At 61.8% G+C, this 23,092-nt stretch overlaps 1 protein-coding gene across 2 annotated transcripts in view; it reads right to left on the bottom strand.

Moving 5' to 3' along the window:
- Positions 1–23,092, bottom strand: part of KIRREL1 (kirre like nephrin family adhesion molecule 1) — an 85,733-nt gene that overhangs the window by 17,202 nt on the left and 45,439 nt on the right. For both annotated transcript variants that reach the window (XM_045983090.1, XM_045983091.1), the window contains exons 2-3: positions 2,208–2,357; positions 403–552 (exon numbers count right to left, since the gene is read on the bottom strand). In XM_045983090.1, the coding sequence (XP_045839046.1) occupies positions 403–552; positions 2,208–2,357 (300 nt within the window). The remainder of the gene's footprint in view (positions 1–402; positions 553–2,207; positions 2,358–23,092) is intronic.

Raw genomic sequence — 23,092 nt, 5'->3', positions numbered from 1 at the left:
GGCCACTGAAGAGGCCAGGGAGGAAGAGTGGTGAAGGGGAGTGTGGGCTGAGTGAGGAGGAAAGGGAGTCCCAGGGGCAGCAGTGGGGAGGGCGAGAGAAGCTCTTCACGGGCAAGCCTGGGCCAGGAGCAGGTGCTTCTCCACCCCAACTCCTCTGCCCCGGGGGAGCCCTACGTCCAACACATAGAGCCCAGCCCACAGAGCACCGAGGATGCCAGGCCTCACGCGCCCTTGATCCCACCAGTGGGGGCCCACGGCCCGCTTTACCCTCTTCTGCTGGACTTGGCTTTGCACAAAGTGTAGGGAAGGACGCGGGAGGGCAGTGGGGATGGACGAGCAGCCAGGAAGAAGTGAGGAGTCACGGGGATAGGAGGGAAAGAGCGGGAGAGGGCAGAGCATTACTGAGCACGGTGAGCTTGGCCCGCCGCGAGCGCAGGGCGGCCTCTGTAGCCTGGCACTCGTAGGAGGCGTCGTCAGACAGCTCGGCGTCTGTGATCTCCAGGTTGTACTGCCCGGCATCCGCGGAGCCCACCACCCGGTACCGTGGCCAGGCTGCAGGAACACAAAGGGCGAATGAGGTGAGCCCTGCACCCCCCGGGACCCAGGCTGCCAGGGGCCCCTCTCTCCCCGTGGCCGCACTCCTCCTGACACCCCGGCCTCGGACCCCGTCCACAGAGCCCCAGGTGTCACATTCCCCTGCCACAGCTTCCTACAGACAGGCTGGGGCCCTGGAGCCGGAGCGATGGGGACACAGAAGGGGCAGATGAGCAGAGTTTCTGGAGCCGTTTCCAGACCAGCGTCCCTCGTAATGACAGGAAAGGAGCAGGAAAAAAGCTGAGAGAAAGGGAGGGGGGAGGGCATGTGGGCGCTGGAAATATAGGGCATCGCAGCAGAGAAGGGGCTCCCTGGGGCCGGGGGGCGGGGGAGCCGAGGCAGGCCAAGGCCATGCCCGCGCTGGCCATGCCGGGGATGGACGCGGCAGGTCCTGCCCCTGAAGGAGCCCCTGACCCACACAGGCCCCGGAGAAGCCACGGCTGCTGCGGCAGGTGGGCCTCGTAGCCGCTGGCCCCCTCCAGCTCTGCCCTCCCCTGCAGGCTCACATGCCCTCCCCTGTCCCTCTCTCCCGGGCTCCCCACCGGCTCGCTCCCATTATCTCCTCTGTCCAGGGCTTATCGATCCTTCTCACTCCATATCCATTGATCTCTCTCCCGGTTTCTTTCTTTCTATCTTCGATAGATCCACTAGCCCATCCCCTCCTCTGCTGGACAGACCTCCCCCACCTGTGCGAATGTGCAGACCCCCAGCACATAATCTCAACCCCTAGACAACAAAAAGCGTAAGAATATGCAGCCCTTCCCGGGCTTCCGGCATGACGCCGCTTCCCGGCGGTCTCTCGTTTGGCTCAGAACTCACGCTCGCCACGCCGGATCCCCTGAGTTCTGCGGCTGTTTTACACGGTGGTAAACCGAGACCCAGAGAGGTGCCGCGGCTTTCCTAAGGTCGCCCAGCTCACCAGCAGCAGAGGCAGCCCCAGAACCCAGGGGCCATCCTCCTCCGCCGCAGCCAGGAGGCCGTCCCCAAAGTGCCCTTCCTCGTTCTGGAATATAGGAGGTCATCGGTTCGTTCTGTCTCCCTGAATCGCCTCACAGCTTCGGCACAGGCTGCCCAACACCAGATAAAGGCTTCTCACACAAACACGGACATCGACGCCCAGGTTGATGTTACCATGGGTTTTTGGCCTCAGAGCAGACGTGGCCTGGGCAGGGGCAGGAGGGAGTCTGGAGCAAAGCCAGCCTGGCAGGAGGGACCTGCGGGACAGAGGGTCCCTGCGCTCTCTCCCAGCTCCCACAGGACACTCTGCGGTCTCCTGCCCCTCTGGCCTCACCTCTTTCTGCCTGGAGCACCCCTCCTGGCGCCTGTCTGTCTGTCTCAAGCTCTCTTATGTAAAGGTCTCTCATTTCCCCTCAACCTCTCAGGTCCTTGTTGCCTTTCTTGAGCCATTCGGCAGCCGGAGGAAACGCAGAGCTTCAGGGTTGGGAGAGCAGGGGACGCAGAGCTCAGGAGGGGAGGGCAAAGCTGGCCTCACAGAGATGGGGGAGGGGAGGCTGGAGCTCAGAGAGGTAAGGGCCACCGGCCCAGAGCCCTGTGCTGGGAAGGGGTACAAAGACAGGCTGTCCGAGCGCCAGGCCGGCGGGCCACCCACTCACCTTTGAGGCCCTGGCCCATGCCCAGCGCCAGCCCGTCCTTGGTCCATTGCACGATGCCGGAGTAGTTGAGCAGCACACAGGGGAGCACGGCCCGCTGTCCTGCCACCACCGTCTGGTCAGCCGGCTCCTGGCTGAAGCGGGTCTGGGTCCCTGGCAAGGCCAAGCCGGCACAGAGTAAGGACGTGCGGGAGGGAAGGGGCTCCAGCAAGGGGCCACCCTCCCTGGGCCCCATCCCTGCCCTCCCGTCCCTGCCCTACTCCAGCCCAGCCCCTTCCCGCCAAGATGCCATAGGCCGGCCTGGATTCCTCCTCCTCACCCCACCCTGCCCCAGAGGGACGGGTTTCAGGGAGGGGGCGCTCAGCACCGCAGTGTTATGGAGGGCTTGAGATGAGGCTAGTCCCCTCCTCCCGTGCCACAGACAGGACACTGAGGCCGAGGGGTGGGGACAGGTGAGGGGGAGTGAGGGGCAGAGTGCAGAGTTGAACCTGAGCCTCGGCCCTCCAGGTCCTCGGCCCTCCAGGTCCTGGTCCTGTCCCGCCACCTGCCGCCTGTTCCCAGGTGCTGCGCCCAGGAGAGAGCTGCTGGCCCTGCATCACCCCTCCAGTCCCAGGGTGTGACCCGGCACCGTAACCCTGCCCGCACGTGTCCTGGGAGCCATCACGGGTAACACACGTGAGCCTCAGGGATGGCACACCCAGTGGGCACCCAAGGGCGGGCTCCTCGGCAGGCGTCTCCCATGGGTGAACCCGGCGTCCTGGCGTCGGAGCGTCCACAGCAAAGCTCTGAGCCCACTTCTTGGCACTCCCACCCCGTCCCGTGCGCCGGCCCCTTGCCCCCGAGCTCCAGGGCACGCGTGCGGACACATGGACCCGCGCTGTGCCGCCCGCGCGGTGGGAGCCAGGCGCGCGTGTGACTTTGTTCCTCTCTCCCCCCGGGCTGTGGAGCCACACATGGCTGCCCGGCTGGCAGCCCGGCCCGGAGCGTTTGATTAGAGAGCTGCAGAGTAATTGCCTTTAATTGTGGGGCCTAAATGGAGCAGGGAATTGGATTGTGGCAGCTCCTCCCCGCTGGGCTCCCACCCCCTGCAAGCCAGAGCTGGCCTGCTGCTGGGGCAGGCCTTGGGAAGAGGGGAGATGGCAAAAGGAGAGGTCTGGGGCTTCCTAGCTTCGTCCACAATCTGTCACACTGCTGCGACCAAAATCAGCTCAGGGGACTCTGCTCTCATCTTTCCCTCCCCAGCTCCCGCGGCTCTGCAGAGACCACAATCCCCAAATCCAACCCTTTCCACAATTTCTCTGAGCCTCCATCATGCCAGTGTGTAGGCGGAGGGAACTTGTCCCTCCTCCTTCTGAGACCTCCCTCTAAGCCACCAGGGACAGGCCTCAGGTCTTGCCGCCTCCCTTCTGTTTCCTCCTCTAGCTCCATGTTTCCCCATCTTTCCAAATTGGCCCCACATCCCCTTCTTCCAGGAAGCCCTCCTGGATTGATCCCTCAGCTCCTTGAACAAACAGCGTGTCCTATCTCCCAGCCCTGCTGTCACAGCTCTATCCACGCATTTCCTGTCCCAGACTCTAAGAGCCTATGCCCATGTTCTCACCGTGAGGTAGAACGCAGCGGGTGGGCGAGCGTGTTTGTCCTCTCCGTCTACCTGAAGAGGAACCTGTCCTCCAAAGCCAAGGCCCACATCTCCTCCCTCTGAATCCCCCTGGGATCCCCCTGACATCCTCCTTGTCTGCTGCACACAAAGGAGACCGAGAGAGAGGGGCAGGGCTGGGAATGACGGCCCGCGTATGATTTAACACAACAAGGCAGCCTCTCCACTCTCGGTGAAACGCACAAATCCAGCTCCTTGGGTCTGCAGGGGCCGGAAGTTAGCAAGAGGGTCCCTCCCCACACTCCGTGGGCTGCTGACTCAGCCGACCCGACATCCTTCCGTGGCTCCTGAAGAAGCCAAGGATAAGGCTCTCCCACATCTCCAGGGATTCTGGGGCAGGTGCTGAGATCCTGGGGGAGGGGCGGGTCAGGTGAGCAGGCAGCATTATTAATTCAGGCATTGCCCTCATTATTATTCAAATTTATTCATATCCTTGCGCATCGCTAGTGCAGCTCCATGCTGCAAGGTCCCCGCACGTTTCTCCTTCCACGGCCCCAGAGCCCGAGGCGAGGGCTTGGCAGTGGGCCGGCCGGCTGTCCCGGCTCAGAGACGAGACTGCTCCCAGCTTTGCTGCACGGGCCGGACACCCTGGTCTCCTGGCGACGTCTCCAGCAAACACTGAGGAGCTGCTCTTTGTCTACAGGACACAAGCAGGCAGGAAGGAGGGGGAGCCCTTGTGGTCAGAGTCGGAGACCAGGGACGGGAGCGGCCCAAGGGAGGAGCGCTACGGCTGCGGCGCGTCACCCCACCCCAACAACCCCAGCCTTGCTCACCTGCACCGCCAGGAGAGTGGACAAGGACTGCAGGGGGCCTTTTAGGAGCTCTGGTGTAGGAGACAGACTTCGGTTTGCATAATGCCTCTGCCTCTTCCTGACCTTGACCTTGGCCAAGTCCCTCTCTGAGCCCTACCTCCGGGGCTCCCTGAAGGTTAATGAGATGAGGGGTAGGACAGGCCTGGGACAAACCCTTGCCTGTGCCCACTCACTGGTAGCCATGCCCCGTATCTATCCCGGGCGGCTACATAGTTAGGCGCCCCTGGAAACCCCAGCAAGGACATGAGAGAGAAGGCAGTTTAGTCGGGAGACAGGGGTGGGAGCAAAGACTCTGAAGTGTCCCGAGAGGAGGGCACACCAAGAGGTCTCGGGGACTGTCCTAAGCGGCAAAGCCCCTGGATCCTGACCCTGCAAAACTCACAAGCGAGTTTGCCCCCAAACAGCCCCCTCCGTCAAGACGGTGCCGAGACAGGGCCCACTCTGCGGGTTGGCTCTGGGGAGGGGAAGGCCCCACGCCGCCCTCTCCTCTGCACACCCCAGGCTCCTGTCACCCTTTGAAGGCCTTGCACAGCCCATTCCAGGGTTGGGGAGGGGGATCTGCTGCCCCCATTCCCTTGGGATTTGAAGAATGACTTCCTCCGAGAAGTTTTACTTGACTTCCCACGTGCCCCGAGAGCCCCTTTTCCTCACTTCTTACCTCTGCGATCTTCCCCACGGCACTGCCCATCCCTGCCATGAGTCCAGGGGACTCCAAGTCCAGGTTGGGTCCCTCAGAGCTCTGGCTCCTCACCCAGCACGGGCCTGGCTGGCAGGCCCACGGGTGTTCTGAAGCAGTCAGCAACCCTGCTATGTGACGCCCACTCCCACCGCCCCCCAGTGAGGGACAGGAGGCAGAGGGCTAGGCAGGCTCCCAGGCTCCAGCAGAGGCACGGGCAGGGCAGGGGCGTGGAGGCACAGGCTGGGTTTTCCCTGCAGGGATACAGCACTGGGGGCAGGGTGCACAGACAGTCCTGAGAGGCTCCCTGTCGGAGGGAGTGTGGAGCAGAGCTGAGACGGGTGGGGAAGGCAGGACCCAAGGCTCGGATGCAATGACGGGATTGCTGAGGAAAAGCCTAGGAGGTAAGCAGTGAGGGGCAGACACTGGACAGGGCACCACAGCAAGGGCAGACGTGTCCTGGTGGCGGACGACAAAGAAGGAGGTGGGGGGGATGTCCCCGCATGTCACAGAGGCACCAAGAGCCCATCCCGGTGGCCTGGCAAGGACACACACACACACACGCACACACACACATGCCCCCGAGGCCCTGGGACCTCGGGCCTCCACCATCTGTGCCTGCGCAGAGCCTGCACTGGAGGTGGGGGCCAGACGGCAGTCCCGCCCGGGGTCCGCACGCCGCTCACAGGAAGTAAGGCCAGCAGCAAACAGAAACACAGGAACATGGCTCAAGGCAGCAGGAGGGAACTCGGGTGGGCCTGAGCACAGGCGGCCCCCGACCACAGTCCCGCCTCGTCCACCCTGCTGACCCTGACTGGCCGCCCTGGCCTGGTGGGTGGGCTCTGGAACGGTTCCCACGGGCTGTGATCCGTGGCTGTCCGTCTTCCCAGGTGTGGGGAAGCCTTAGCAGCCATCACGAAGACAGGTAGGGAGGGATACGTGGCCACAGACCCACGGGAGGCTGGTGGTAGAGGGGGCAAAGCCAGACACCCACACGGAGGCTGGGGAGAGCCAGGGACAGTCCTGAGACTGGAGGAGAAGCACCAGGGAAGGCAGATCTTGGTGAGAAGGAGGCCAGGAGAGGACAAGGCAGGACCAAGGCAGTGATCCAGGGGGAAAGGCAGCAGGCAGGACCGGGTGACAAGAAGACCCTGAATGTCACAGGCCAAGGCAGAGCAGCAGGAAGGCTCAAGTCCTGAAAATGGAGGGAGAGATGTGGAGAGCAGGCGCATGGGAGCCCGCCGGCCAGGGGACCAGGCATCCCGGCATTCGGTGCACCTCTCTCCTTCAGACATGCGCAGTGGGGCTGGGGTCTCAGACTCCTGGTGTTCCCCGCCCCCACGGGCCCAGGGGATAGGAAGCTCCCAGGAGGCTCAGCCAACAGGGTGGGGAGGGCAAGGGGAGCACAGAGGGACCCTGGGGAGAAATGAGGAGTGTCCTGGGGGAAGCATTATGGGGGGGACTCTATGCTCTTCACACAAGCTGAGGAGGGGTCAAAGCTGCCGAAACCCCCACTCCCACCTCCCCACGCCCCTCCCCCCATCGTTGCCAGCCCCACCCTGCCTGGCCCCCACCGGACTCAAAGCTCCTGGGCCAGACTGGTCTCAGCTCCCTCCCCCATTCCTCCCGCATTGTTTGGGCTTCTGGTTAGAGCACTTCTCCCAGCCTGCCTCGGATTAGAAGTTACTCATGTGTGCCATTCTGTCTCTCCCACTCTCCTGGGAGCCCCTGCAGAACAGAGACGCTTTGATTTACCTTTCTTGTCCCCTCAATCCAAGAAGCGCCCCTCAGTAATGATAACTCCCAATTATGCGACGCCGGCTACGTGCCGGCACCAGGCAGATGCGCTACGGACCTCATCCCAGCATCCCCGTCCCTGCGTGGGGCGGCTGGTATGTCCGTTCCTCACAAACGGGAAATGAGGCTCCGGGTGCTTAAGACAGAGACGTTATTTAGTGGCAGAGATGGGAACGGACTCGGGGCTTCTCAGCAGCAGGGCCACTGAGCCACGCCCCGGGAGCATCCAAGAAGACCTCCCTAAAGGCACCGGGCTCAGGCCCCTGCCCTCAACTTCTGGTCCCCACTCAGAGACTCCCACTTCCAACTTCATCCTGCTGGCCTCTGGGGGATGGCCAGGACCCCGAGGCTACGAGGGAGCTGATTTGCAGGCTGCCACCAACCCCCAGGAGGAGCTTGACCCAAGCATCCTGACACGGAGGGACAATGGCCCCCAAGGCCGGGACAAGGCCAGCGCCATCCAGAGAGGTCTCAGTGACTGGAGAAACCGCGAGCGCTAAGCGCCGGCGTCCACCCTCGGGAGTTACAACAAACACCCCCGCTGACCCAGCCAGTCCCTGGGCCAAGTGCCGCCCCGAGGCGAGCTCACTCCCTGCCGCCACAGCCCCTGAGGCACTGCCGCCAGTCTCCCCAGTAAGGACCTGAAGCTCAGAGAAAAGCAACTTCCCTCCAGCCACACAGCTGGTGAGTAGCGGGGCCAGCAAGCAAGGAGCCAGGACACCTGGCTCTCGGAATGCCACCACACCAGCCCGGCTCCTGCTGCCGTCCGGGCTCTCACCACCCCCGGGACCTCCCGCCCCAGACCGGCCGCTGTGCAGACTGGACCCTGGCGCCTTGGCAGCCCCCCTCGATGCCGCCCCCTCTCCGCGGAGAACCTGTCCTCCTCCCCTCCTCAGCCCACATCTCCCTGGGGACATGGCCTTCCAGCTCTGCTCCCAAGAGTGAGGCCAGGAGAGGCTGCCTGCCCTCAGGGTCCTCTTCCGGTCCTGCTGGGCCTGGTGAGGACAGAGGTCGAGTCGCACTTCTGATTCTGACCTAGAAGTGATCTCCAGCCCTGTCCTAGAGGATGGAGATGCTCACAGGTTCTCAGACACACCCCGCATACGTCTTGTGGGCACGCACGTACCGTAACATGTGAGCACACACGTCCCCGGGTGCACACACGCGTGCATACCCGCTCTCGCACCACCGCATTCGAGTTCACGCTTCGGCGCTCATGTCCCAGCACCCGGTGCCCTGGTGGTCACATTCCCGAGCCCTGCCCGCCAGGCCAGCCAGGAACCAGAGAGGGACGGGAGCGGAGTGCAGGAGGAAGCTGAGGAAGACAGGCTGCAGGAGAGGGGCTGGTGGAGGCCAGGCCTCGTCTCCCCGGATTTATCAAAACGCGCAGTAATGAGCCCCCCGGGCGGAGCGGTCCCCACGCTCTGCACTCCAGATTGCTGCTGGTTCAAAGGAAAGCCTTTGATTCGCACCGACAGCTTTCAGATGGAACTAAATCTCTCCACACTCCACCCCTCCTCCTGCCACACGGCCCCTCTCCTGGCTCTCATATCTTCGCCGCCCCTTCACCCCCCTCCCCAGACCCCCCCCCCCCCCCGCAGCCCCGCCATTCCTTTCCTGCTCTATGAAAAATACAACAGTCGGGGAGGGCCCCTCCCGTTGGCTCCTCTCATCTCACCGAGAAAAGAGGATTGCGATTCTCCAGGCTGGGCCAGCAGAGGGGAAAAGAGAGGAGAAAGGGAGATTTGCACTTTTGATAGGAGAGGAGAGAAGGCAGGAGAAGGGAGGGAGAGAGGGAGGGCAGGAGGGGTGCTGGCTGGGGCGGGCAGTGCAAGGGCACAGGGGAGAAAGACAGAAGGCCGGGCAGCACAGGGGACGCACAGATGCAGACGGGGGAGGCCTCGGGACCCTGGGACCAGAAGTTCCCTGCTGGCGCTGACGGGCGTGGGGGCTGGGCTCTGCTGGCCTGGGGCATTCAGAGTCCAGCCCAGAATCAGACAATGTTGAAATGTGGTGTGGCTTTTGAGAAGCTCTGACAGGCGAGGAACCAGGGGTCAGGAAGCTCCCCGCGGAGAACTCAGGTGTGAGTAGACACCAGGTGGTACGGAGATCAGATGAAGCCCCAGGCAAGTTTGCGAACCTTCTGCCTATCACCACCCAGCCCTGCTGCCCGCCAGGATTCATTTCACCACCTGAAGCAAACACGTCGCCCTAGGCAGCAGGAGCCTCTGCCCTGACAACCTACCCACCAACTTTCCCCACCTTCCCACCTGGACGCGGAGCCACAGGCAGAACTGGTCTCTCCTCCCCCTCCCCCACCGGCCTGCCTGGCCAAGCCAGCCGGATGCCCAGCTCCAGGGCTGGGGTATGGTGGGGACGGCCGAAGGGGAATCTTTCCAGGGACCAGATGGGATTTTACAAGTGGCCACAATCTGGCCTGGTTTCCTTGCATCTGAGCAGACCGCAGAGGCTGGCTGCGGAGGCGGGCCCCGGGGCCTGGCCGGTACTCCCAGAGACAGGGAGCCCGAGTTTATTGGCCTGGGCCACCAGCTTAGTCGCGGAGAAGCAGGAACAGAAATCCGAAAGAGTCAGGGGAACCGGCCCAGCACCACCTGCCGGGGAGGGACCGCCGTGCTCTTGGCCGGAAGTCAAGAGATGCGGGCTTATCCGGTCCTGCCTCTGCCCCCATCTGGCTGTGTGACTGTGGGGAGGTCACGTCACGTCTCTGGTCTCGGTTTCCTTAAACTGTAAGATGAGGTTGCTGAGCACTCGGCTCTCAGGGCCTTCTGGTTCTGGCGTTCTAGGATTCTATGGCATCGCAGGCCCCCCTGGGGCCTCAGCCAGACCTCGCCAACCTCCCACTTCGCAGGCCCTCCTGGGGCCTCAGCCAGACCTCGCCGACCTCCCACTTCCCCCAGCAGGTGTGGAGGGAGGTGTTGGGTTTGTGACACCAGGACAGTGGCTCAGAAGACCCAGATGTTGACCCAGCAGAGGGAAGGAAGGACATTCTTTGCTTCCCTGACAAGGCATTCCCCGTCAGTGTTCCTGACCTTCCCTCCGCGGGGTTCACGGTGGGAAAAGGGAGGGTGAAGGGCAGGCAGGCCGTCCTGGTCTCTGAAGCGACCTGCCAGCCCAGGCCCACTCCCAAGGACTTCGAGCTCCCAGACGAACAAAGACTGGCAGGTGCAGCTGGAAACACGCCCCTCCCCCACTCCCATTTGGACCTCCAGCCCCCTCTGTCCTGCCAGCCCGGTGACACCTGGGCCAGACCTGATCTGACAACTCTATGCAAATGTGCCCTGGCAGGGGCCCCTGAGAATGTTTTATGGGAAGGACGAGGGCACTGAGAGCCCAAGTGGGGTTGGCTGGAGCAGGTATGACAGCGGGAGCAGGAAGGGGGGCAGCGGGGAGGGTGGACGGTTCTGCTGAAAAACCGAATCTCAATCTGGCTTCAATGGGAAAGGGAAAGGGCGGTGCGGGAGAGGAGGCAGGTGGCTGGCAAGGACTTAGCTCTGATAGGAGACAGAGGATAAGGGGAAGGCACAGACAGAGAGGGGAGGAGAAGGACATCAGGCCTGGACGGTCACAGAGCCAGAGGCCGAGGAGACGGAGCCAGGCACCAGGAACTGGGGGCAGGGCAGCAAAGCAAGCGGGCCCTCTGCCCCGGCCCCACTCCATCTTGCACCTGTTGCTGCCCACCCCCCACCCCCCAGCAGTCCCCGGGCCCATAGGGTGGGAGGAAGAGGAGCGGAGACACAGACAGGACAGAGGGCAGGACAGGAGGAGAGCCACAGACAGAAAGCAGAGTACAAGGCAGATGACGTGGCCGTCGGAGGCAGGAGGGCGGAGGAAGGACTGCTTCAAGGTGCCAGAAGGAAGGAGCTGAGGTGCCACGGGGCACAAAAGAGAAGGAGCAAGACAGGAAAAGGAAACGAGAAAATCACATCAGAAAGACAGTCTGGAGGTCAGAGTGGGACACGGCCTTGGTGACCAATCCCACAGCTTTATTTGAAGAAACTGAGGATCAGCCAAGACAGGTGCTCAGGCGGACCCGTCTCCAAGTCCCTGGTGGCTTGTGAGCCAGCCTCCCAGCGACCGAGCTCCGTCCGCCGGCCTCCCAGACCCTCTCATCCTGCATGGGTGGATGGCCGAGCAGGAGAGGGGCGACCAGCCCTTCCCTGGAAACCCTCCTTCACTAAGCCAAGGGAGGGAAAGGGGCAGCGAGAGGCAAGTTACAGAAAAGAAGTCTGGGAAGACGGCTGGAGCCGGGGAGTGAGGGAGCAGGAGAACAGTCCTGAGACATCTGGGGGAAGAAGGTGGGATCTGAGCCCATCCTCTGGCCTCGTCTGGAGGCCTTAAGCTTTCGGGTCAAGGGAAAGGAGGGAAATCCTTGAGAAAAGGAAAGGATTTCTGAAAGGATTAGCAGAGGATGGGGAGGGCAGGACGGGGAGGGCGGAGAATGAGATGACTCTGGGGTGGCTGAGGGCCAGGCCTGGTCTCTCCCCACAGAGCAGATGGTCCCAATGACTGAAGCACCTGTCTCCCTCCTCAGGCCTCCTCGGGGCACCTTCTTGGGGGAGGGTTGGTGCGCCAGGCCTCACCTCCCACCGCTGCCTGTCCTGGGGTCCAGCCCCATTCCCTGCCCGGGGCCCTCCAGCACGCAGCCACGGGGCCTCCCCACAGACAAGAACAATCTCTACTCCTCTGCTGACTGGAACGTTCTGCTCCCCTCTTATGAATGTGGCTCCTTCCGAGTGCAGTCTGCGAGCAGCCAGACTGGGACCCCCAGAGCCCCCGGCAGGCTCGAAGTCCAGGAAGACACAGGCTGCTCCCCAGATCCCCTCCGGAGAGGTCTCCTGGGCTTTCAGGAAAGGTGTCCAGAATAAACAGCATCAGCTCAGAAACCCGGAAGACAGGGGAGGGCAGGGGCGGGGGGGGGCATTCCCCCCTCAACCCGACATGGAGAGCCAGAGGGACACTCACTCTTCTCTCCCCAGGGAGGGGCTCTTTCGTCAGGACACCTGTCCAGTTCTAAGTGGAACGAGCTTTATTGACCCCTGCCCCCCTCACACCCCGTCCCCTCAAAATTAAAGAGAAAGAAAGAGCCCAGCAGACCCTGGTGTTGGACTTTACCTCCGGCCGGAGCTGGGGACCCTTCCCCACAGATGCCCCCGCACAACCCTCCAGCAGCCCCCCACGCCTGTCTGTCTCCAGCAGCCAGGAGAAGGCACGGGGCGGGACGGACACCCTCACCAGGCCCCGGCTCCCCACCAGCGTCTCTGAGAAAGGCTGACTCAGCAGACACAGGGATCTCCCAGGGCCCCCCGCCCCAGGCCTTTGTTACGAGCCCCCAAGCCCAAGTTGAGGGACTGTGGCTCCCAAGAGAGGTTTGTGTCCGCAGAACTTGGTGCCGGCACACGGCCGTGCGCTCCCCCGTCTCCAGGGGTTCAGACGGGGGTGGGTGATCGCCTTCAGCCACGTTCCGGAGGTGCTCTGGGTCGTGTGTAAGGTCTCTCTCCGGTTCTGGTGCTTTAGGATCCTAGTCACACGCCTCCCGCAGCCCCTCTTACTGAGACACACACCTGTCACATGATCCATTCGCAGCGGTTCGATCCAGGCGGACTGAGATGGTTTGCGGCACCGAAGTTTAAAGGAAGAATTTCTGCACACAGCACAGGGACAGGGAAAAGAACAGGTCCCCGAAAGGGTCTAGGCTGGAAGTTGGCCACAGAAGGAGAACTTCTGTCCTGGGGCAATTAATCGTGAAACTCAACAAGTCGGTGGTGGGGGCTAGACCCCCAGTCGTCTTGATTTAGAACTATAGCCTAGTCTGCAGCAACACTGTGTTTTATTCTGGTTCCTTTTCGACAAGACTAGGTTGTAAACTCTCAGAGACAACAGATACAATCTTACGTGCACGTCCCTTCCAAAGAGACGAGGACACAACGGCTTCGCACACAGTAGGTGCTCCATAAATGCTTGTTGTTTGATTATCTTAACCAACAATTAGTGGATAAAGCAACGGAGCCCAAAGTCAATGCCATTCAATTCAATATTTACCCATTCATTCCATAAATGTGTTCTTAGTGTCTACTGCAGAGCGAGCCCTGTCCTGGGCTCTGGGCTGGTCCTGTCCCCCGGCGCACAGTCCAGGAGACATACCCAGCCATCCAGGCAACACAGCCTGTTGAGTGCTGGGATAGAGGAGCGACGGGGGGAAGCACCGTAGAACAGTGCAGACGCTGCATTGTCCACATGTCTGACGTCCACACCCACAAGATCCACACCGCGTTGGCCTTTGTGAGCTCTGGCCTCCTCCACTCATACAGTTGGACACTGGACGCCTCGCTTGGCACACAGTGGCTATTCAATACATACACACTTACTGCCTACAAGTGCACTGAGCCCTGACGACAAGAAGGGTTTCAACAGCCATGGAGCCAGGGGAGGGCACTCCAGACAAAGGGAGCCGCAGGAGCCAAGACGGGAGACATAAAAGACCAGTGAGCCGTTGGAAGGGGCTGGAATTCAGGCACCGAAAGAAATCAGAACTAAGGTCGTATCGCTTTAAAAATTAAACAGTGTCTCCTTCTGGGCATGTCTCTCTCCTCCAGAACCTTCATTGTTGAGAGCGACTGGACATAGACAGAAGAGAGGTCTAGACAGAAGGAGAAAAGCGGACAGGGTGGCGTCGGGTCCCAGGGCTGCAGGGTGTCAGCCCCGTCAGGTGGGTCAGGAGGCGTGAGGCGGCTATCTGGTGTGCGTGGCTGGGCGTATGCATGTGCGCTGGGGGGGGGAGGGGACGTGGGTCCTTGCGTGTGTCCACGTATCCCGTGAGCTCGCTTCTGTGTGTCTTACACCGGTGTTGATATGCAGCCACCATGACTAAGACATTCTAGGCTTTTCCAATTAATCTCCATTAAAAAGATTTCCTGCAGGGACACCTGGGTGGCTCAGTGGGTTAAGCAGCTGCCTTCGGCTCAGGTCATGATCCCGGCGTCCTGGGATCGAGTCCCACATCGGGCTCCTTGCTCGGCGGGGAGCCTGCTTCTCCCTCTGCCTCTGCCTGCCACTCTGCCTGCTTGTGCTCACTCTCGCTCCTCTCTCTCTCTCTGACAAATAAATAAAATCTTTAAAAAATTTAAAAAAAATTAAAAAAAAAAAAGCTTTCCTGCAAAGTTGCTTCTGGAGCCCCAAGCTGGGGTCATCTGGATCAATCCTGCGTAAAGTAAAGCAGCTCCAACCGGCAGCTGAATCAGTCTAACGTGGTTCATCCCCCACGTGCAAGGGGCAGGGAATGTTAACTTGCTGCAGGAGCCCAGGCAGTCCGGAGGCTCAGGCTCTGTAATTCACGGCTGGGGGCGCGGGCTCCCAGTATGGCGGCTGTCAGTGGGCGGCAAACTCTGGGGTCTGTCTGCTCCCGACGGCTCCCGTCCTTCCCGCGTCAGTCTGCTTCTCAGCTGGGACACAAATGGCCACGGACAGCAGAAGGGGAGACCCAAGCCAGTCCTCTAAGCCTGCCGGAAGCTCACGGGACATTGGTGGGGAACGCAGTGGTGGCGGCCACCTTCGAGGCCACGACAGGGTCCGTCTGGCTGTGCACACTGACTGCAGAGGCCAGAGCAGCTCTGAAGGAGGCGAGGACTTAACAGAAGTGGGGAGCAACCCGTGTACATGCCAGTCATCTGGCCATCGCCTAGCCCCCTTCATGTCCCCTCCTCCAGGCAGTCCTCCCAGAGGGGTTGTAAAGGGAGTGTGGCCTTCCCCATCCCGTCCCACCCAAACCAGCCGCTCTGCTCTGCGTCCTCCTCAGCTTCCCACGTGAGCCCTTCTCGACTCCTTGCTCACTTGTCTCTTCGGTCTGTGTTCTGTCTGCCTCAGGACCTCCCCGACTCTGGGGGAGAAGCCAAGAGCATGTCCCCGACGGAGCTACTCATAAAGCTTCATAGAGGACCATGGAAAGGAGGTTGGTGGGGTCTGCGGCATGAGGTAAGGGTAAGACGTGCAGGTGTAGGGAATGTTGGAGAAAGCAGCCTGCCTCCTCCTTCCCACCCTCTCTGCCTCTGGTTCTTTCCTTCCCTTTGTGATCTCCCTGTGTCGCCCCCTCCAAGGGGAATGTGGGGTGGGGGATCTTTCCCTCCTCCACCTCCACTGTCCCTGCTGTCTGCAATAACATAATGATTCCTCACTTTGCCGCCCAGCCCTCGACGGGGAGAGTTCCCTTTGATTGCTTGTGACACCAATCTCACAACAAATTTAGCACTTCGTTTCCTGGATGAGCTAATATTCCCCCTCGATCATCTCCCTGTGAGGGGGACAGGGCGCCGTGCATGCCAACGAGCAGCTTAGGCCTCCCCTGGATATCAGAGCCAATCAAGCTCACCGTCCTCCCGAGGACGGACAGGCTGGGTGGGAGGAGGTTCTCAGGGGAGGAGGGCTCCGAGAGTGACGAAAGATGGACGGGGGAGGAGGGCAGGGAGGACAGTTGGGGAAGAGAGAGGCCCCTGGAGAGCCGCCCTCAGCGGGTCTGTGTGCAGATTCTGCGAAGTGGAAGGTGGTGGTGGGAGCAGAGACTGGTTTGTGTTACTGTAACTCTAGATCTTTCTTCCCAAGCCTCTCCTGACATCTTGGCACGTCATCGGCTCACCTCCTGACGCCGTGGCATGAGGCTAATGGAGGGAGGGGAAGGATGACCTGGGTTGGGGAGGGGCTCGCTGCTCCACCATGGACTGAGTCAGCGAAGGGAGAGACATGTCCCTACTCTGTGTCCCTCCAGCAGTCCCTGACACCTCGTCGGCCACGGAAACGACTTTCCTCACAAAACCACTGCTCCTAGCTGAGCAGCTGGAAGGGGCAGGTGTCCCACGAGGCATATACCCCACAGGACTGATGGGGGCGGTGAAAAGAAATTTCTCAAGGAAAAGGGAGGGAGGGGGCAGGCGGCTCTCTGAACTCAGGTAGCCAAAGAGGAGAGGCAGAGTTGCGGACCCTGGAAAATGGAACAAAGAGGAAGGGAGGGAGCGATGCAGACATGTTGCTCAGAACCCTGACAACTCCACGGAAGACAGATTCCCAGCACAGAAGATAGGACAGAGCCTGGGGCAGGCAGGCAGGTGGTGCAGAGGAGGGGGTGGGGCTTATGGCCCACCTGTAGGGACCAGGATGGGGGAAGGGATGAAGAAGGCGGGGCAGGGGCCAGAGGCTCCAGAGATGAGCTGGGGGAGAGCAGGGAGCCGGAGTCAGGAATGCAGGGACAGAAGGAGGAGCTGGGGCAGGAGCTGGGGCTGATACTGGGAGGGTTAGCAGATGTTTGCTGTCGTTAAACGGATTCCACTCCATCCAGGGGGCCTCGGGAGCCAGGGTGAGCTAAGGCGGGGACAGTCCAGGAGCACAGGCCGGGAGGAAGGAGAAGGCTCACACCAGGCTCACACCAGCCCCGCACATGACCTCAACGCCCACACTAGTCCCAACCAGAATCTAGTCCCAGCAGACACTCAACCCCAAACTCCAGCTAGAGCCCCAGCTTCTAGAAGGCCGACGGCTCAGGCTCCCTCAGCATCCGCCCAGAAGTGAAGTCATCATCAGGGGTTGATTGAATCCGTGAGGGCACAAGCCAAACTCAACAGTAGCCCTTACCGGTAACCCGCTCAGGCCTGACCCCTGCCGACCCCAATGCTGCACTGAGCAGGGGTCAGCCCCAAGCCCCGGCTCCGGCCGGCGGTCACCTCAATCCCGAGGGTCGCTGTCCCTGGTACAGCTTCATGTACAGTCCGACCTCAGTTTGTTTCTGCCACACACCTCTGGTCAGGGAACGATGCATTCGGGCAAACAATGGGGTCACCTCAACCCGGGGACCGAGACACAGTGGGAATGTAGGCACCTGAATCCTCAAGCTAATTTTGGATGCTTACGCTTGTCTGGAAGCCGGCTGCCCAGAGCTCTCTGCCCTTAGAAGACCGGCTGAACAAGGCTGAGACACAGGACGAGAGGACCCGCATGCCAAGACCCCGGATGCCAAGTCCCCAGGAAGAGTGAGTTTGACCTTGAGGGGTGACTTAGCAGACAGGAATCCATGGATCATGAAAGGACTGCGGTCAGGACGCAGGGTCTGAATGGCTTCCTACGCATTGCTGACCCTGCGTGTCTGGCCCAGACACAGGGCCTAGTGGCCCTTCCCGGGGTGCTCAGTGGAGGCCCTGCAGTGGGGAGGGTGCCCTGGAGGTTCTGAGTGGCCCAGAGACCCCGCCGTTGGCCCCCTGACTTGGGAGCGGGGCCTCTCCCCGGGCCCTGCCCCTCCGTGCTCCTCCCGGGACCCCAGGACCGAGGCTGGGACGGAAGCTGAGTGTTCTGTTCTGTTCTTGCAGCAGCCAAATCTGGTGACTGGCAGGGTGAGGGATGAGCCGCGTCTGGACCCCCGGCACAGGCAGCGGGAGGATGGAATTGCCCTGTCACTCCTTCTCCACGGGATGAAGCGTCGGGCCCCAGACGTCATCTGCAGCGGGCACACCTCGGAAGTGTCTCCAAAAGCAAGACGCCGCCCCAACCAAGTCCTGAGAGACCCCCGAGCACCCACACGCCCCCAGCAGCACCCGAGTCCTGCCAGAGCGGGGTCAGGAACCCAGCAGCACGAGTCCCTGGGCCTGGGTGGGACACCCCCCCTCCCCCCCTCCCCGGCCAGCTGCCACTTCTGCGGGGGACGCCCTTGGATGGGGGTTGGAAGCGGCAGCCTCTGCCTGGCTGGGGGCCTCCGGGCATTTCTCAGTGACAGCCACGGGCCTCGCAAGCCTGGGGCAGGACAGAGAGGGAGGAGAGAGAGAGACGGCGTGGAATAATAATGAAGGAGTTTTAATAACTCGTCGGCTACGGTGTCAGCTGAACAGCAGCGCAGGGCAACCCATTGGGAAAACTTTGTGAGGAATTGTCTTCCCAGGAAGAGAGAAGGGAGAGGAGTCAGGAAGGCGGAGGGCGGGACGCCCTAGCCCCGGTCCTCACGGCATTTCCACTCGGGGCCAGACCCACAGGCCACAGCCGCGCCCCGGGCAGGAGAGGCGGCGGAGGAGTCACAGCGCGCAGGCAAGCCCTCCGCCCCCAGAAACAGCCCCCCACTCGCTCGAAGGCTCCGTCCGCTGGAAGGCAGTGACGTGCTTATCAAAGGGCTTCTCCTCTTTCCCTAATAATTCACCAGGGGGTTGTGGGAAGTAGGAGGGTTGTCACAGGGTAAAGCCCCTGCTGACCCCCGTTCCGATGGCCTCGTTTGCAGACGAGGACGCTGAGGTCCAGTGTGGAAAACACAGTGCTGGCAGAGCGGGGCCTCTGGAGCCTAGAAATCCAGATCTCCAAACCAACACGGTTTTACCGAGCGAGAATTCCTACGCACTTTCCCGGGCCAACGCCGCAGAGAGGCAGTACCCGACTCTCCAGCAGGCCAGGGCCGGGAGTGGCGGCAGAATGGGGGCAACCCGTCATAACAGGACACGTCCTGTCTTTCCCTCTGATCGTTCTTGGCGGGCTTCCTGGAAGCGGTGACAGTGGATGTGGGCTGGGAGATGGAGAGATTTTCCAAGCCTTTGGAGGAATAGGTGGTAAAGAGCTCAGGGACAAGGACAGAGGGGGATACTTGAGGTCAGTGCGAAGCCCTGGGAAGCAGTGAGGAGATGAGGGTCCTTTCCTGCACGTCTGTGAGAGCCACAGAGGCTGGGGTGGAGGGGCTGGAAGGCTCCGGTTCCTGGGAGGTCAGGGACCTTGAAGGCCCAGGGGCTCCACGCAGACCACCAAAGACAAGGCAGGGCGAAGCTCTGGGTGCAGAGCAGTGAGCTAGCTGGGCCACCCCGGAAGCCCTGGCAGCCTGCCCACACCTGCACAAAGAAGTGGACGGAGGGTGTGGCTGGGACGCAGACCCCTACCCCAGCCGAAACCCAGAGCCCTCCTCCACGTCGGTGGCAGCTCGGCCGACACCAGGCACGTGTCGAGGTCTGGTGAGTGCCAGCAGGCGTGCTGGGGCCTTTCCGGGAGAAGCACCACACGGGGGAGGGGCGGGTGGGGGCGGGGGCTGGGGGGCAGGGGCGGCACCTCCAGGCCCTGGCTGGAGGCCAAGTCCAAAGGGTTCCTTCCTGGTTCAGCAAGAGAAACTGAGGTGTCAGGGAGCAGGCCCGTGCTCCCGAGAAGTCCTGCAGTGAGGCCGGCAGCCAGCCCCCCAGCCAGGCCCGCCGCCCGGCAAGATGTAAAGTGCCATCCGAACCTTGCATCATGAACACTTGGGAAATCGTATTTCACAGCCGCCCGCTGGAGCTGGGAAGGGAGTCTCTCCCCCTGCTCCCAGGCGGGGAGTCATTGTTAGAGCCACGCGTGACAGCAGCCACATGTGACCCGGGCTGAGAGGGTGGCGGAGGGTGGAGGCCGGAGGCACCCGGGGGCACCTGCGCTCCCCTGCCCCCCGGGGCTGGCCCGACCAAGCAGGAAAGCCAACCCTGCCTCGCCCACCTTCTGGGAGACCCTGGCAGAGGGCAGGCTGAGCCCCCCACCCGGCCCCTTAGTTCCAGGCCCCCGGTTCTGCCCCATCCTGCTTGCTGAGGAGGAACTAGAGGGTGAAGGAGGCTCCAGCCTGACAGAAGAGGCTCCAGCCTGACCGAGGAGGCAAGTCCCCAGGATGGACACGAGGGCACAAGATCCAGAAGGTCACGACTGCGGGGGGCTTCCCAGGAGAGGAGGGTCCAGGTCTGCTTGGGGAGGAGTAGACTGTGCGGTCCAGGGTGGGTAGGGGCTGAGAGGCCTCCCGGAGGTCCAGGCAGATAAGGGAATGGTGTTGATTGGCAGGGACTGGCTCTGCCCAGCTGGGCCGGGAGGGGCGCGTCCCGGGGCAAAGGGAAGAGGAAGCAGGCCAGGGAGCTGGGCCCTGCCCCTACTGCAGGATGCCAGCCACGGTACCAGGAGGAAGGAGGGATGGAAGGGACAGCCCTGCCTGCCAAGGACAGCGCCAACTCTTGGGTAAGAAACAAGAAGGGCCCAGAGGTGGATATGGGAGAGGGAGGCTGCCCATCCCGGTCAGGCCCCCCCGCGACCCGTCCCACTCCCGCCTGCAGGCGCTGGGCTCCCGTCCGGGTGCTGCGGGGCCAATGTGGGCAGCTTGTAATTAGGCAGAGGGAACAGACGAACCAATTTTCAATTAAAACCTTATCTACAGGGTGCATAGATAGAAAGGCGGGTGGGTTTGATTCTTTTCTAGGCCAGCCTTCAATATTTGCCGTGCCTGGAAGGAGACGCGGGGAGGGCGCCCAGCAGCCCTGGCGACATATAAATTCTGCTCATAATTACATGACTTTCAACACCACGAGATGCCAATAAAGTATTTGCAAGGCCCACAAATGAACAGCGGGCTGGCGTTCCCGAGCTGGTGCTTGGGCAGCCCGCGCGCAGGGAGGGGTGGCCGCGTCTGGGTGGGGAGGGGGCTTCTGCAGGGCGGGGGTGCGGTTCTGCGGGGGAAGGGGGAGTGCTGAGGCTGTGGACTGGCCTCCTCCTCCTCCTCAGCTTCTCAGCAGACACCAGCCTCAGGGCCCCCCGGGCTCCCCGCCCCGTCTCTTGAAACCCCCGCTCTGTTAGGCCCGCCAAAACACAGGATGTGAGCTCTGCTCTTCCAGAAGGAAGTGGGGAAGCCTCCCTCCCCTTCCCGAGCCCAGGCCCTCTCCCGCTCCCAGCTTCCCACTGTGGACTGGGCAGCCCCTTCCCACCTGCTGGCCCGGGGGCAAGTACCAGCCCCACCTTCCAGCGCTGTCTTCTCAGGGGAAACCCAGGGCAGCGGGCGGCAGGAGCGGGGGCGGGGCCGCAGGAGAGCCCTCCGCTAAAGGGAGGCCCCTGTGCGCCCCATTACCCACAGTGTGGGCAGCGAGCGGGTCGGGAACCTCGTCCTCCCGTCGGTCGAGGCCCAGTGGCCCCCACACGGGCCTCTCGCGGGAGGTACTCGGTACGATACACACCTGTCAACTAGGACAGAACGGAGGAGGACAGACGACCAGCGACGCTCACAATCTGGCGCGGGGCAGACTTTCCTAGAGACGGCAGCAAGAACCACATGGGCTGGAAACCAGAACCGGGGTCGGCTCCAGCTCTGCCCCTTCCTCCCTCCCTGAACCCCCACACCTCATCCGGAGTGCACGGCCCGGACGGGACACCCACCGGGCACCTTCCCCTCCCGAGATGGTGTGGCCTTCTGAGGACCCGTGGGGGCCCTGACAGCCATTCACAGAAAATGTCGTGTGCCACGGGCATGCCACTCCGCGCTCAGCATGCTGCTGCGATACTAAAAAACTCCGTAATAGTAATAATGGTGTCTCCACCAACATGCACAGGCAGCGGGTTGGCAAGAAATCTCGTAACTTGTGCGGGAGTGCTGAGTCCCCCAGGATCCGACCCATTCCCGCCACGAACAGCCTTCTGCCTCTGGTTCCAGCCAAACCGGAGAGTACCTTGAACGCTAAACAATTCAATTCTGTTCCACACAAAGCAGCAACAGGTCTTGGGGACCTACTGTGTGCCAGAGTTTCTACTAAGCACCGCGGAGATAAGGGGATTAATAAGGCACAGCCAAGCTCCTGGGGCATCTATAATAAAAAGCTTTAGTTAGAGATAAGGTTCAGGCCAGGCATGGGCTTTGGTGTTCAGGAGAGACATGATTAATTCTGATGGTGGGAAGAGGGGAGAGGAGCTCTGGGCAGGGACTGGGTAAGGGGCACAACAAAGCCCCCCCGCAGCAGATATGAGGTGAAGCGATTCCGGGCACAAAGAACACTGGGGACAAAGGCAGGGACTGTGCGGCGTGTGTGGGGAAGAGTCTGGGACGGCTGAAGCTCTGGGTACTTGTGCGAGGGTAGGTTGTCGGGATTAAAGTGATAATCCCCTGCATTGTACTTGCAAACAACATGTGCACGGCAATTACAAGGTACAACATTTTTATGGCTTATGGGACTGAAGACAGGGCAGGTGGGCTGGGGTCCGGTTGTGGCAGGTCCTGCTTCATCCCCTCTGCATGTCCCACACCTTTACCCTACCAGGCCTCAGTGCTGGCGGCTGGAGGTCCGCAGGGGGATCCCACCGCTTCCTGCTCCCCAGGGAACTTCCACGGAGCACGACTGTCCCAGATGAATGCCACGGGGGCTTCCAGGCACGGTGATAAAATACGGAAGGGACATCGTGGGTGCACCGAGAGAAAAAGAGCCCATTTCGCCCGGGGCGAGGTGACGGAAGGCCTCACGGAGAGGCCAGAGCACTGGGACTGAGGTTTGCCGAGTGGGAGGCGTCCCAGGGACAGAGGACGGGAGCCTCGCCGTGGGGCTGGAGTTGTCTCCCCCAGAAAGACCATAAAGGAGAGCAAGGGCTCCGAGGCAGGATGTCAGGGGACGGTGGCATCGGCATGTGGTTCTGATGAGAGAGAGAAGACACGAGCAGGTTGCGCCCAGTCGGTGCCGCCCTGCCTGCTCGATCCTGTCGCAGCTAGAGGGGAGCGGTGGAGCAGGAGACGGCCGGCAGCGCTGCAGCTCCTGGAGAGAAATGGTGAGGATGCGGGATGGAGAGTACGAACTGCAGAACTGCACGGAGCACGTGGGATCAACCGGGCCTGGCAGCTGGGACAACATGAGAGCCGCGGGGAAGGTCTTCAGCCGGGGTCACTGGGCAGTGGGAAAAGTCCGGACTCCCTGGGGGGGGCCGTGTTTGGGGCAGCCTGGCGGCCACCCAAGGTCATCCTAAGGAGCATCTCATCCCCTGGGCCATCGGCCACTGAAGGGGGGATCTGGTACCCATACCGGGGGGAGAGTGAGCAAGACGGGAGCCTGACGTAGGCTGTGGCCCTCAGAGGGGAGGGCCCTGCTCCCGAGCTGGTGCCCTTGGGGACCGTGGGGACGCTTAAGTGACTTCATCAGTAATACTGTCCTGTTTCTGGTGGCCTCCGAGCCCT

The sequence above is a fragment of the Meles meles genome, chromosome 17 (genome assembly GCF_922984935.1).
Source record: "Meles meles chromosome 17, mMelMel3.1 paternal haplotype, whole genome shotgun sequence".
Classification (NCBI taxonomy): domain Eukaryota; kingdom Metazoa; phylum Chordata; class Mammalia; order Carnivora; family Mustelidae; genus Meles; species Meles meles.
This window is presented reverse-complemented; position numbering and strand designations above follow the sequence as displayed.